General features: G+C 42.8%; 1 protein-coding gene across 1 annotated transcript; it reads left to right on the top strand.

Annotated features, from left to right (window-relative positions):
- The first annotated feature begins 3,418 nt into the window (after positions 1-3,418).
- slc1a5 (solute carrier family 1 member 5) lies at positions 3,419-12,526 on the top strand. Its single transcript, XM_084558968.1, has 8 exons — positions 3,419-4,059; positions 8,323-8,365; positions 8,495-8,584; positions 8,683-8,849; positions 9,026-9,259; positions 9,380-9,574; positions 9,681-9,815; positions 9,947-12,526. Exons 1-8 carry the CDS (start codon positions 3,527-3,529, stop codon positions 10,158-10,160), a joined length of 1,611 nt encoding a protein of 536 aa, XP_084415094.1. The 5' UTR covers positions 3,419-3,526; the 3' UTR covers positions 10,161-12,526.
- Positions 12,527-12,668: the final 142 nt, after the last annotated feature.

Here is a 12,668-nt window from a genome sequence, read left to right as displayed (position 1 = left end):
TAAGAAAAGTGCACTCTCATGCTTGGAGATTTGTGACGCGGCACTTTGACAAAGCGGAGTCAAAAGGCTAACAGGAGATCAGTGCAACTGTCAGCGCGTTGCGACACTTCATAATCTGGGGGCTATAAACAACAATGTAAAATCTGATACTGTTACCACTGTTTACATTTAAATCACTCCTACACCTTGAGAGATACCTTCACATGTGCGGGCGGTGGAATTTGCCTCCAAGGATCCGAGCGAAGGACCCTTTGTTAAAAAACAAAAAAAGACCTTGAGAGTTTCAAAGTCTTCCTCCTCCAAACATTCCGGATTAACTTTTGCATTTTCATCATGACTCAGCACTCCCCTTCGTCTGCTCTGTCAGCCTGTGGACAAACATTATTATGATTTGGTCCTCTGAAAGAATCTTAATAATTCAGAAGAATTCTTATAAAACACGTTATCCCTGGCAGCCGGAAAGAGCAGCCTTCAGTCAGTGAAAGCCTTTCTGTACTTTGCTCCTGCTGCAGAACCAAAATACGAGATAAGTGCACTGGCACATTCAGACGGTGTATCAAGTGTCCTTTCTTTCCCCAGCTTTGAAATTTCTTCTTTGTCAGTCTCTGCGTTTCTCACCTGTTGTTCTCACGATACCTGAGCTGGCTACGTTTTGTTGTTTGTCCACGTCCCCATTTCAAAGGTCACATGATGGACCTACCTACTTTCCTACTTGTGCTATGTGCCTTCTTTTCTGATACAACATCATATATTGACTTAACCAACTGGCTTCAGAGCATCTTGCTGTAAATCAAGCGTGATGGTTGTTTACACTGCCACATCAACTAAACCTGCAGACGAGTCTAGAGCCACAACCAAGCTCCTGAGGGCTGCACGTAGACATTAGAGCTAACTGCTAACGGCAAACGCTCTTGTTTAACATTTCTGTAATCTTAGTTTAATATGTCAGCGAGCTGATGGGAATTCTGTTAGTTTTGAAACAGTGGTGATCCAAGGTTCTGGGGAGGGGGCTCCAGACAAAGTCATACATGTCCTATCCCTCCAGTTCAAACTCTGTCATAGGGCAGATAGAAAGGGGCCCCTGGGGGAGGTGAGGTATATTGTTAATGCACCGTAGGGCCTTGTGGGTTTAAGGGGGTCAGTAGTTGTCATTGCAAAATATGCAAAAAGGTAGCCATCCTGGGGGCCCCTTCTTTAATTATTTTTTTTCCTGGGGCCCCAAAGAATTGCTTGGTTTTCCTGTCCTGCTCCCAGAAATTAAAGTATAATCAATTTGCATATTTATGTTATTGTGTCCACAGGCTACGCATAACTGCCTACCACATATAAAGTGAAACTTTAGTGAAATTCGGCTGTCATAGCAAATGTTTAATTAAATATAGCTCAGAGCATACTGCACATTGTCTTTATCATTGATTGTTGTTCTTACGGTAAAAGGCATGCCAGTCAACCTGTCAAATTTCTCATGTTAGATAACTCCAAAGCCCTCCGCAGCATGTGCACTGAGGGTGCGAGGTGCGTGTTTTTACAAATGGGGCTTACTCTAGAAAAACTCCATCAGCTCTCATCTGCCTGCTGGTTTAGCCATTGAAGTTGGCCTTTCTCACAGAATAATGCACTATTTCACGGAATCACAGCGACTCCTCCAATCATTCACGCAGTCGGAGGGAACAAAGAACAAGCTTGAGATAACAAACTGGGCACTGAGAGGACAGCTTGCTACCAGGGTCCTGTGGGCATTCATTAGTGTTAAAGGTGCCTTTCCCACAAATTTCTACCAGCAGGACCCTTTTTTAAAAAGGGCTTGGATTGTTGTTTGAGTGTAAGCTAACCCCAGCTCATCTTGGACCCCTACACACAAATGTTGGGCTATCAGACTGGAGGCCTCTGTATCCTAGACAATGAGCGCCTGTGTCTTATTACAGGTGTGTCAGGCTTGCCAAAAACCGGGAAGCCAATGTCTCTAGGAAATTTAAAACCTCAATTCGACCTTCATTCTTAATTTTTGCCATCGCATGTCTCGAAATAAATGTTAGAAAAAACGCAGGAGGTTTTGATGCCTGCTTCAGGAACAGCTGAGACTCTCCAAAGGGCGCCCTGCTCTTCTGCGATCACACTTTATCACTCACCAGATGTTAGATTAACATTATTCCTGGACTTGTCGCTGCATGTGTATCACCCTTTGAAGTTATAACTCCAACCAAAAATGGTATTCTTTATTGATTTGGTACCCGGGAGGAGAGCAAATAAACCCACAGAGGAGGGAGGTCGCATCAAAGTGCAGTGGCAGTCTCCACAGCTGCACAGCCTCCACCTCTGCTCAGCTAACGCAACGTGGCTTAACGGCCATTCTAATAAAAGGAAGTGATCTGGGAAGAGATTAGTGTTGCCAGATAGCGCCATATCCTTTAATCAAATGAACAACTATAGATTAGATTTAAGCGATAAACACTTTTGCTGCAAAATATAAAGTTTATATAAAGTTTTTAGACGTTCATACACCTTTATGATTTGTTGTCTGAAGTTATATTTTTGACTGCATGACGTAATAGTTGTCTCTTGTTTCAGGTTAGCGAACAGTGCAATCCAGTACATCCAAAATTTGCATATGCTGTTAACATCTGTAGGATTTCCATATGCTAATAGCAAACCTTGATAAGTTAGATTTGATGGATTAAAAACTCAAATTTACAGCAAAATATGAACATATGAATAATTCTGAATTCAAATGTGGTTACAATTGTCAGTTTATAATGTTTTTAAACTCTCAGACCTTCTTGGTTTGTTTTCTGAAGCTATGTATGTGACTGGATGATGCAACTGCTGTCACTTGTTTCAAGTTAGTGAACATTACTTAAAAAAATTTAAAAAAGGTTATGCATACAAAATATACATATGCTGTTAACATCTCTAGGTTTTCTATGTTGTAACAAACAACAAACTTTGTCTCCTTTTCTTGTCTTAATAAAACCTGATAAAAAATAGACTTCGCTCCTAAGGCAAAAACGTTTCATCCAAACAGAAATTATCACAAATTAATTATACTGACTAAACACAATAGCCATGATATGGACTTTTATGACTGAAATGTTGTAATCTAACAAACAGGGCCTTAATGTGAATCCACATGGACTGCAGACTGTTTGTCGCGCGAGGGCTACGCTACCTGTGGTTAAAAATATCGCCGCCGCAAATTGGAGTGAAAGCGTCGCAAAATAGAATATAAATACCAACCACTTACAAAAAAAACAAAAACCTGTCCAAGGACGCTTTGTGTTAATGAATGTAATGGAACGTTTAACTGGTAATTTACAGGCTAAATTCACCACACCCCCAGCTCTTACGTCACATAGGGGTGGGATTTCCTTTACGATAAGAAGCGTAAGCTGGAACTGCGCGGAGCCCGCACAATAAAAAAGAAGCCGGTAGTTTCCGCGTGTGTTCGTTGGAGATTCTCGCGCCACGGTATACGCGCTACGTATTTGTCATTTTAATATAAGCTCAACTAAAACTTTAAACGCGCGGAATGTCTGACAAGGTAGACATGGAAGAAAGAAAAGAATCCAACGGTGAGGCGCACATCGACGAACCTCTGGCCAACGGACTTAACGGCACCACGAAGGGCAGCCCCGACCCCCTGTCCCAGCGCGTGCTGAGGATCGTGAGGGCCAACTTGCTGGTGATTCTCACCGTGGCCGGGGTCCTCGTCGGCGTTATAATCGGACTCGGCGTGCGCAACGTGGAGCTGTCGAAGACCCAGATTATTTACATCGGCTTCCCAGGTGAGCTGCTCATCCGGCTGCTGAAGATGATCATCATCCCCCTGGTGGTGTGCAGCCTGGTGTCCGGGGCGGCCAGCATCGACCCCAAAGCCCTGGGCAAACTTGGTGGCTGGGCCATGCTCTTCTTCCTGCTCACAACCCTGATCGCATCATCCATCGGGGTCGCGATGGCTTTCATCATGTCTCCGGGCTCCGTGCAAGTCAGCAAACCGGCGGGCTTGGATGAAGAACTGCCGGCGCATAAAGAAGTCATAGACTCCTTCTTGGACTTGATAAGGTGAGCCCGCACACCCTTGAAAGGTAGATCGAGCTTTTTTTGTTGAAGGTCCAAGTTCCCCAAACTCACTGCTAACCTGGGACAGGAGCCAAAAGTAGGCTTGTGGCTTTATTACCCATGCCTGTCTGAGCTCCTGTAGTACTGTAATGGCCTTATGTCGTTGCATCAGCTGAGCTGTGTTGTGCCTTCACGCTGAGGGGTTAACTCTCCAGGGCAGAGAGCCGGTGGCTGTCGCGGTTCGGACACGCCACTTCTACAGTTGCCCCTTTCAGAACAAATAACTGCTAGTAATTTAGTTTTATTTCACGTTTGTGTCTCTATTCTATAGACACGTGGCGCAAGCGACACGCGCGTTACCTCTTTCATCATGCAAAACTTCCTGTTGGGACGGCCCCGTGCGTTAAAATAAAACCGCCACTGCTCAGCGACGATAGTTTCTACACACGCTGACACATTTCAAAGGATTTCCGCTCCCGTTCACTCACTTCCAGACCTCTGCGGTGGCTTTAAAACAGGAACCGGTTTATGATATTCACACTTGGCCACTCGCTGAATTCGTTCTTAGTCGCTCTCTACACTTGTGCGTCTCTCAGTATCTCCCCCCCATTTGCGTTTGTGTCACATCCATGGGGCATTCATGAGACCTTTGCCAACTCATCTACTGAGGAGGCAAAAAAAGCCACCCTGTCTAAAGAGGGTAAACGGCTGAGTCACAGACATGGGGTCAAAATATTCTGAGAAATGATCACACATGTCCTTTTTTTTTTAGGTAACAGCTTTTAGGCAACAGTTTCCGCGTCTCACATGCTGTTTTTTCCTCTTTAAGGCATGCCTACTGTATTTGTGCCCACCCCACTGAGGGTGGGGGGGCTGGCATGGCATATCTGAGACAGCAGCAATTCAGTAGATAAGGGTTGAGAAAGGTTACAGCACTGAACCTCGAGTTTTTGTAGACACAGGCTACGATGTGATGGCACTGTCTGAGATAGAGATGTTCCATCACATATTGAGTTTATGAATCTGTAATCTGAGCCACCACGCTCCTCTTATTGGGTTACACATCTGGTAAACATGTTCAGATATAGATATTGTTTTCCTTCCTGTTACCATGGCAGATGCCTCAACTTTGCACAGCTTCCAAACCCACACAGATAAATACACCTAGAATTCTCAATTTAGAAAAATAAGACATTTAAAAGGTTATATAGTATGTTTTTTTGTGTTGGTTTCCAAAGATTGCAGCTCCAGTTTTTTTTCTTTCTTTTTTTTTTTTTTACTTGGGGAACTCTTTGTGCTCTTTCATGATGATGTTGACATTCGCAACACTAGTGTCACCTCTTGAACTTGCATGCTGTACACATCTCCGGTTTAAAAGAATTACCAAATTGCTGCTATTTTAGTCTACACATCAAACTGCACTGGTAATGTAGCATTAACCAGAGCTGGCAAAATATTAGCAATTTGGCAATATAGGCAGATAAATAGATATTCTATTGATCCCAAACTGGGAAATTTCATTGTTGCACTAGCAATGTACAGGCACCCATACATAATCTAGAACAATAGAAGAATCTATATACGCAGTATTTACAAGAATAATAACATTACTGAATGTTAAAATCAAATGACAAATCTGGCATTGATGCATGGATGTAGCATTTTAGGCAGAATCTGAAGTGCATCCAATAAAAGAACAGGAACATTTGTTACTTGCCTTAAAACTTGTCACAACGCCAAGGTGAATTTAGCTTCATGTCTCGGATGAACTTCCAAGAGTCTGTTCCCATGCCATCTCGAAGGATATTTGCAGCTATTGCACAAGCCTTCCGATTTAATTTGACAGTACTTTGGAGCGCTCGGGGCTGTTCTCCATGAATTATGGTATTGTGCCCAACAAAAGCCACAACTTTCCACCCTCAGCCTCCATTCTCCACCAGTGTGACCTAGCCCAGGCAAGACTTACTGGAAAAAAAAAAAATCATTGTGTCTAGAGGCTGATTTACAAGAGCAAAAGGGCAACAGATTAACATTGTTACACTGATATGTAGCGGAGGACCTTGCATAACCGAATCAGTTTGCAACACAAAACTCAGAGTAGGTATTTAGATCTTAGGCCGGCTCAGTTATTCTTTTTTTTATCCCTTTTAATCGGCCATAATAAAAACCTTTCATTTCTAGAATCAATGCATTTAACCATTATCAAAAAAAAAAAGTAGTAATGTTTGTAGTACACACATGAGATCACTCCACGTGCACACACACATTTATTGTAAACATTCCCCTAAGCTCGTGCTTCACATTAGAGCCTCTCGGCTGGAGTCCCGGTTAGTTTTCACAACAGAGGCCACGTGGAACTCACTGGGAGGATTGGAGCTGTTCATCAAAGCTTTAAAAACAGCCTGGTCATTGTTCCTGGACACCCACTCTGTTTAATGCTTCCCTGTCACTGTATGCGCGCATGCTCTTACACGTCGGCCTAGGAGTGTCCTGTCGTTTCACTCGGCTGGCAGCCGCTCCTGCATATCCTTGTTGACCTTTCTTATCTCCAGGTCTCATTCGCAGGTGAAGGCTATCGACCGTCACCTGTTGACCGGGAACAGTAAAGTTAAAGAAAAGGGAAGAAGGGCTTGACATGTGATCTCCGTAGACTGTATTTAGCTTTTTTTGTCCGATATTTTTAGAACATTTGCCATCCTGTGACTTTACGCTCACCACTAAACTTAAGCATGACCGTTTAGTTTTCCTAAATCGTCACCATAGATGGTGACGGTGACAAGATATTTTATGTATATCGTCAGTTACTCGTTACGCGTGAAACTGGTATTTACTATTCCTGAAAGTAGGTGTTCCCTTCCGGTTGTCGGATCTAACAAGATTAACAAGTTTCTGTACATAGTTGAGCTAAAGAGAAGCCTGACAGGATATAAACACACACACACCCAGTGGTATGTGACGATGCACACGTATTCATTGGTGTACAGTTGTCACATTTGTTTAGGTACACGTCCATCTGTAATCTGTTCATCAGTCTGGACAATGCATGGCACCGTTTTCTGCACTCGATCGGGGCGTGGAAACCAAAGTATAAACCATCAGAGGAAGTTTCACTTGATTTAATTTCAGTTTGACCTGAATTCTCGATACCTGTGGCAGAAATGACTTAGTAAGGTATAAGGAAGTGGATCCTTACAGGTTTCATGCAGTTAAAGTTTAGTCAAAATGTGTCAGTCAAAGCAATGATGTGCCACCTTTGCCAAATGTCCATGTGTCTTAGACAATGAAATCGTCCAACATACGTTTGAGGCCTGAGTCGTGGTATGTTGGTTATAATACCAACTCTCTACTCTAGCAGTTTCTACAACAGTTTATTTTTATTTTGTGAAGCTGTTGTCAAGTCTATTATTCCTACTGACTCTTGTTCCGAGGACACTGCATTGACACATAAGCATTAGCCTTTGTTCTTTAGTCAAAAGTCGTTTGAATATCCAAATGGAGTTCAATTTGCTTGACTTTTGGCTCGTTCTGTCGGCCTGTGCTCCAGCTGTAGCCGCCATGTAGTCACATAACTTTTAATCCTGACACACTGTGCTTCCAATGAAAGGGAGTGAATGGCTCGAAAGTACATGTGAAGTTAATGCCTTATTACTCTAAATCTATTACAGACAGCAGAGTACAGGGAAATCGGGGACAAATGGGTTTCACGCGTTGTTGGGAGATTTAATATGCAGCTGGGCCTATGGACCTGTGTGTGGGTGTGTGTGTGTGTGTGTGTGTGTGTGTGTGAGTGTACTCATTAGCTGAGAATGAATAACGGTGTGACATGAGGGGAAAAAAAGGGTGAAGGAGGAGGAAAAAAAGGGGATTAGATTGTTAAACTCTCTCAGCTATTTCCACATGATCAACCTTGTGATTCTGTCTGTTTGAACTGTCACTGACAACCAGAGGGTATTAGTATTATCCCTGCAACCTCGCTGGTAAAATTTGTGTCTTTTATTTTAGATGTAAAAGCTGTGAACTAGGACTGCACAAGTGTTGCTCTGTAGTTTTGCAAAACGTCTGAACTCCAGCAGTAACAATGCAGTCAGTTATGTTTTTTTTTTTTTTTTTTTTGCGTGTGCGTTTTCCCAGTGCAACTTTGCTTCGTCTGCCTACAAGTCCAGACATGTGCGCTCTGTTTTGCTCTTCCGATTTCAAACTTATAATGCGTCTTCCAAAATAATCTGGTACACACCGTTCTTAACACATTTTGTTTTCCGTCTACAGAAACATCTTTCCTTCCAACTTGGTGGCTGCTGCCTTTCAGTCAGTGAGTATTGGATCTTAATTTTTTTATTTATTTATTTTTTTAACATAGTCATGATATAACAGATATGTTTAAATAAACTGATCGTGCCCCAATGAGTGTATTAAACTTGCACTGTTCCCTCTCATCCAGTACGCAACCGCCTACAAGCTGGTTAAAAAGAATAACACAGATGGCATAAATGGAAACCTCAGCGCCACCTTCAGCATCACGGTGGAGAAGGTGAGCAAAGCCAACGCCCCCCCCCCCCATTAGTCCAGATAAAATTAGACCACTGTAGAAGATGTGTGTCCTGACCGTGTGCTCTTCATGGCTGTCAGGTGCCTATTGGGACAGACCAGGATGGAATGAATATTCTCGGTCTGGTAGTGTTCGCCATCGTGTTCGGCATTGCTTTGAGGAAGCTGGGTGAGGAAGGCGAGATCCTGATCAAGTTCTTCAACTCCTTCAACGAAGCCACCATGGTGCTGGTCTCCTGGATCATGTGGTGAGGAGGCCTGAATGTTTCTGGGTTCTTAGACAATGAAATAATCTATATGGCTTGTGTCTGAACAGAAAAGAACTATTCCTTTGAGCATGTTTCCTCAGTGAGGGAGCGATATTTCTCTAAGCGCAGTGTTCCAGAAACTAAATCTACATCACCGATCTCCTTTCTCTCTTCAGGTATGCCCCTATTGGTATCATGTTCCTAGTAGCTGGCAAGATCGTGGAGATGGAAAATGTCGGCGAGCTGTTTGCCAGTCTAGGAAAATATATAGCCTGCTGCATCATAGGGCACGCCATCCATGGCGTCCTGGTGCTCCCCGGCATCTACTTCATCATTACAAGGAGGAACCCTTACACATTCCTGTTGGGGATCGTCACAGCTCTGGCAACAGCCTTTGGAACAAGCTCCAGGTAATAAACTGACTGCTGCTGGCTTCCTTCTCACGTGTTTGCTCTCGCTGGTCACTCATCGCTGGTCGGCATCGCTCTCTCGCATACGCGCCCTCACGCCGTCCGCTTCTTGTTCCTCAGCTCCGCCACCCTGCCCCTCATGATGAAGTGCGTGGAGGAAAATAACGGCGTGTCCAAGCACATCAGCCGGTTCATCCTGCCCATCGGCGCGACGGTCAACATGGACGGGGCCGCTCTCTTCCAGTGTGTGGCCGCCGTTTTCATTGCTCAGCTGAACAACACTTCCCTTAACTTCATCCAAGTCATCACCATCCTGTAAGTGTCTGAAAGCCACATCTGCTGTTACAGAATTAATACTACCCGCTTGTCAAGTGGGGTGATTTGTGAAAATGCAGCTCTAAATGTCCTTGCTATGTTTTAGCGTGACAGCTACAGCATCCAGCGTTGGAGCTGCAGGTATCCCGGCCGGTGGCGTGCTGACCCTAGCTATTATCCTGGAAGCAATAGGTCTCCCCACCAGTGACATCTCTCTCATCCTGGCTGTTGATTGGCTTGTGTGAGTACACAAATTCTATGTTTTAAATGAATTAAGAGCACATTTGCGTATGTTCTTTTAATGCACACATAATACCTTGATTCATGTCTGGGACAGTTTGTTAACTATCTTCTGTTTTTTTTTCCCTTTAGTGACCGTACCTGCACCGTGCTGAACGTGGAGGGAGATGCGTTCGGCGCCGGGCTCTTGCAGTTCTTTGTGGACCGCTCTTCCAAACTGCAAGAAGAAGCCGAGCTGAGCGAGGTCCGGCTGGAGCCGCCCGCCCCGGAGCACTCGCCGCTCATCAGGAAGCGAGCGGGGTCGGGCGCTGCGGCGATGTCCAGTGACATAGAGTCCGCGATGTAATCGAGCTGCTGACATTTTCAGGAACACCCATCATTTATACACTCTTTCACGCTGAAACCTGAAGTTCAAATCCCATTTCAACTTTTTCTGCCCTGGAGAGAAAAAACAAAAAACAAAAGTGCAAGGAGACCGGATGCACATGCACACTACAATGCAAAGGAAAGCTCTGTGACCTCAACGATGTTTTTGGAAGGACAGCTAAAAAACAAAAAGTCTTATGGGGCATTTGACATCCGTTTTATGCACATCATGTGACTTTGTGTTTTTCATTTTTGAGGGACAGTATTGGTCTAATGTAATGTTTGGTTGTTCCTCATCAACTTAGAAGTCAGAATTTAATCATGTGACTGTGTTGTGTATACATGACGCTGGAACAGTGACCTTCTGAAGACGCAGTCGTAGTTACTTGATAAGCTTAGGAAATGTTTCATTAATTTATGACGGAGAAAAGGAAGTTACAGGAATGCGTCGCACTATTGCTAAAGCTGCTAAATCCGGCAAACCACACTGACACAACTCCTGCTCGGAAACCGTTAAAATTTCTGACTTCAAAGGTTCATGAGGACCTCCATATGGTCTCCTGCACCCAGTCTGATAGTTTTCATCTTCTCCATCTAGAATCCATTCATTTTATTTAAGTCTCTCCCGTGTAAGGAACATATATGTATTGAAAAATGTGTCATAATTTTCTTTAGGATCCAAACATATATGTATTTTGTTACACATGATCATAGCCACTTTCATGCAGGCTTCATCCCATATATAGATATCTCTATATATATATATATATATATATATATATATATATATCCTGCATGAAGATGGCTGTGATAATATATCCCACTCCAGTGGTTCTCATGTACAATGGGATAATTATTATTTTTTTTATTATTTTTATGAAGCACACCAAATGAAACGCTCAGTAACGTCCCAAAGCTAAACGGAGGAACTTGTTTTGAAGGACTTAAAGGAACAGACACGTACACACACACACTCGCACAGATCAACGCCTGCCTCTCCGGATGGACACCAGCGCTGCGTCGGGTGTCGCCACCTCAGGTTTGAAATGTAATTGAGGGCTTCGACCTTCAAACGCTCCTTAAATACTCTTGAGACCAAAAATAATGCAGACTTTGGTAAACAGGAAGGTGACCGGTGAACTCCTGGTGGCATTGGAGAATATCTTGAAGTTTTTTGTTTTCTTTTTTTAAATTGTAGCCCTCATCATATTCAAGCTGTTGCTTTAATGTAGATCCAGCATTAATAAGGTTAAAAAACAAAAAAAAAAAAAATGGGTTTTTAAAGCACAGTGTGTGTGTGATAAGGACTATTCGTGTCATGTCAAATGTGTGGTGTGACTATGTGTTGTATTTAGGTAACCAATTTCCCTCCACTACAAGTAGCAACTGACAGCTGGTTAGTTTTGACTGTTGCAGTGTGAACAGCTGAAAAGTAACTTAGCATATGTGAGGTCTAAGCTTCCTTTTATGTATGTTTAATAATTATTTGTTATAATTGATATTTATTTCTCCAATCAAAATCCAAATAATTAGTTTTACTCTTTTTTTTGACATGATTCAAGTGTTCTCTTAACAACTTGTTTGGTGGTAGATGTATTTTTTTTTTTTTTTTTTTTTATCAGTCGTGCTCTTTTTCGTGGTCCTGTTTTCAGCTTGTTTGCTTGAGTATAAGCTCTGTTTGAATACTGTGCTTCCAATTTTTATTTTTTTTTTTATTATTTGTTGTGCAAAAGACTTGTCGGTTTGGAGGCAGTGTAACGAAGCTGAAGATGATTTGTTCTGGTGATATGCTGTTCATGAAAGCAATACGGTAAAGCTGGGCTGCTCCATCCAAATCAACTGTCAGTCAATAACTGGTGGACCGGAGTGCGCCATGTACTACTGTTGTATCTAAACTTGACTATGCATATCTTTCAACGGTTTACTTTTTCTCTGCTCCGTTTTGTAGTAGCCTCGCAGCATTTGCCCATGAAGAAAATGATGACTCCATCACAGGTCTGAGGTCTCATCATTTTCTTTTTTTTTTTTTTTTACATGACTAAGGGTTAATACACAAAAGCTTTGCGTTACAACTGCTTCACTTTTCTTTCTTTTTATTGGTGCGAGGTTGTACAGGTGTTGTCATTCCTTTCTGAAATCTTACACCACGTGGATGTTTGACTCAGTGGTAGTGTTTGTGTTGTGTGTGTGTGTGTGTGCGCACGTGGTTCTTGTAAGCATCTTTTTAAAGTGGGGCTATGTTTTTAAAAAAGAAAAAAAAAAAGACATGTAGAAATTCCTGGTTACCAACTGAATGTTCTATCATTAGGTTTAAAAGAATAAACGCCTTTTTTTATATATACATTATGTTGATGTGTCTCTTGGCATTCCCTGTGTGTTTAGTTAAGCTAGGTACAAGCATTAAATTAAAAATCCAAAAATGGCTGTGTGGAAACGCCATAGCTGTGTCATGTTACAATCCTACTGCAATAGCATGCGAGTGAGGAGG

This window comes from Chelon labrosus (genome assembly GCF_963514085.1).
Source record: "Chelon labrosus genome assembly, chromosome: 13".
Lineage (NCBI taxonomy): Eukaryota > Metazoa > Chordata > Actinopteri > Mugiliformes > Mugilidae > Chelon > Chelon labrosus.
The sequence above is the reverse complement of the archived record's forward strand: the minus strand, read 5'-3'. Positions and strand labels throughout refer to the sequence as shown.

What these genes read in the sequence shown, in the direction of transcription:
- slc1a5 (XM_084558968.1), top strand. Translation starts at nt 3,527, where the DNA reads ATGTCTGACAAGGTAGACATGGAAGAAAGAAAAGAATCCAACGGTGAG. An exon ending in TGGCTGCTGCCTTTCAGTCA is followed by an intron (nt 8,366 to 8,494) that starts GTGAGTATTGGA and finishes CCTCTCATCCAG; the next exon opens with TACGCAACCGCCTACAAGCT. An exon ending in CTGGCTGTTGATTGGCTTGT is followed by an intron (nt 9,816 to 9,946) that starts GTGAGTACACAA and finishes TTTTCCCTTTAG; the next exon opens with TGACCGTACCTGCACCGTGC.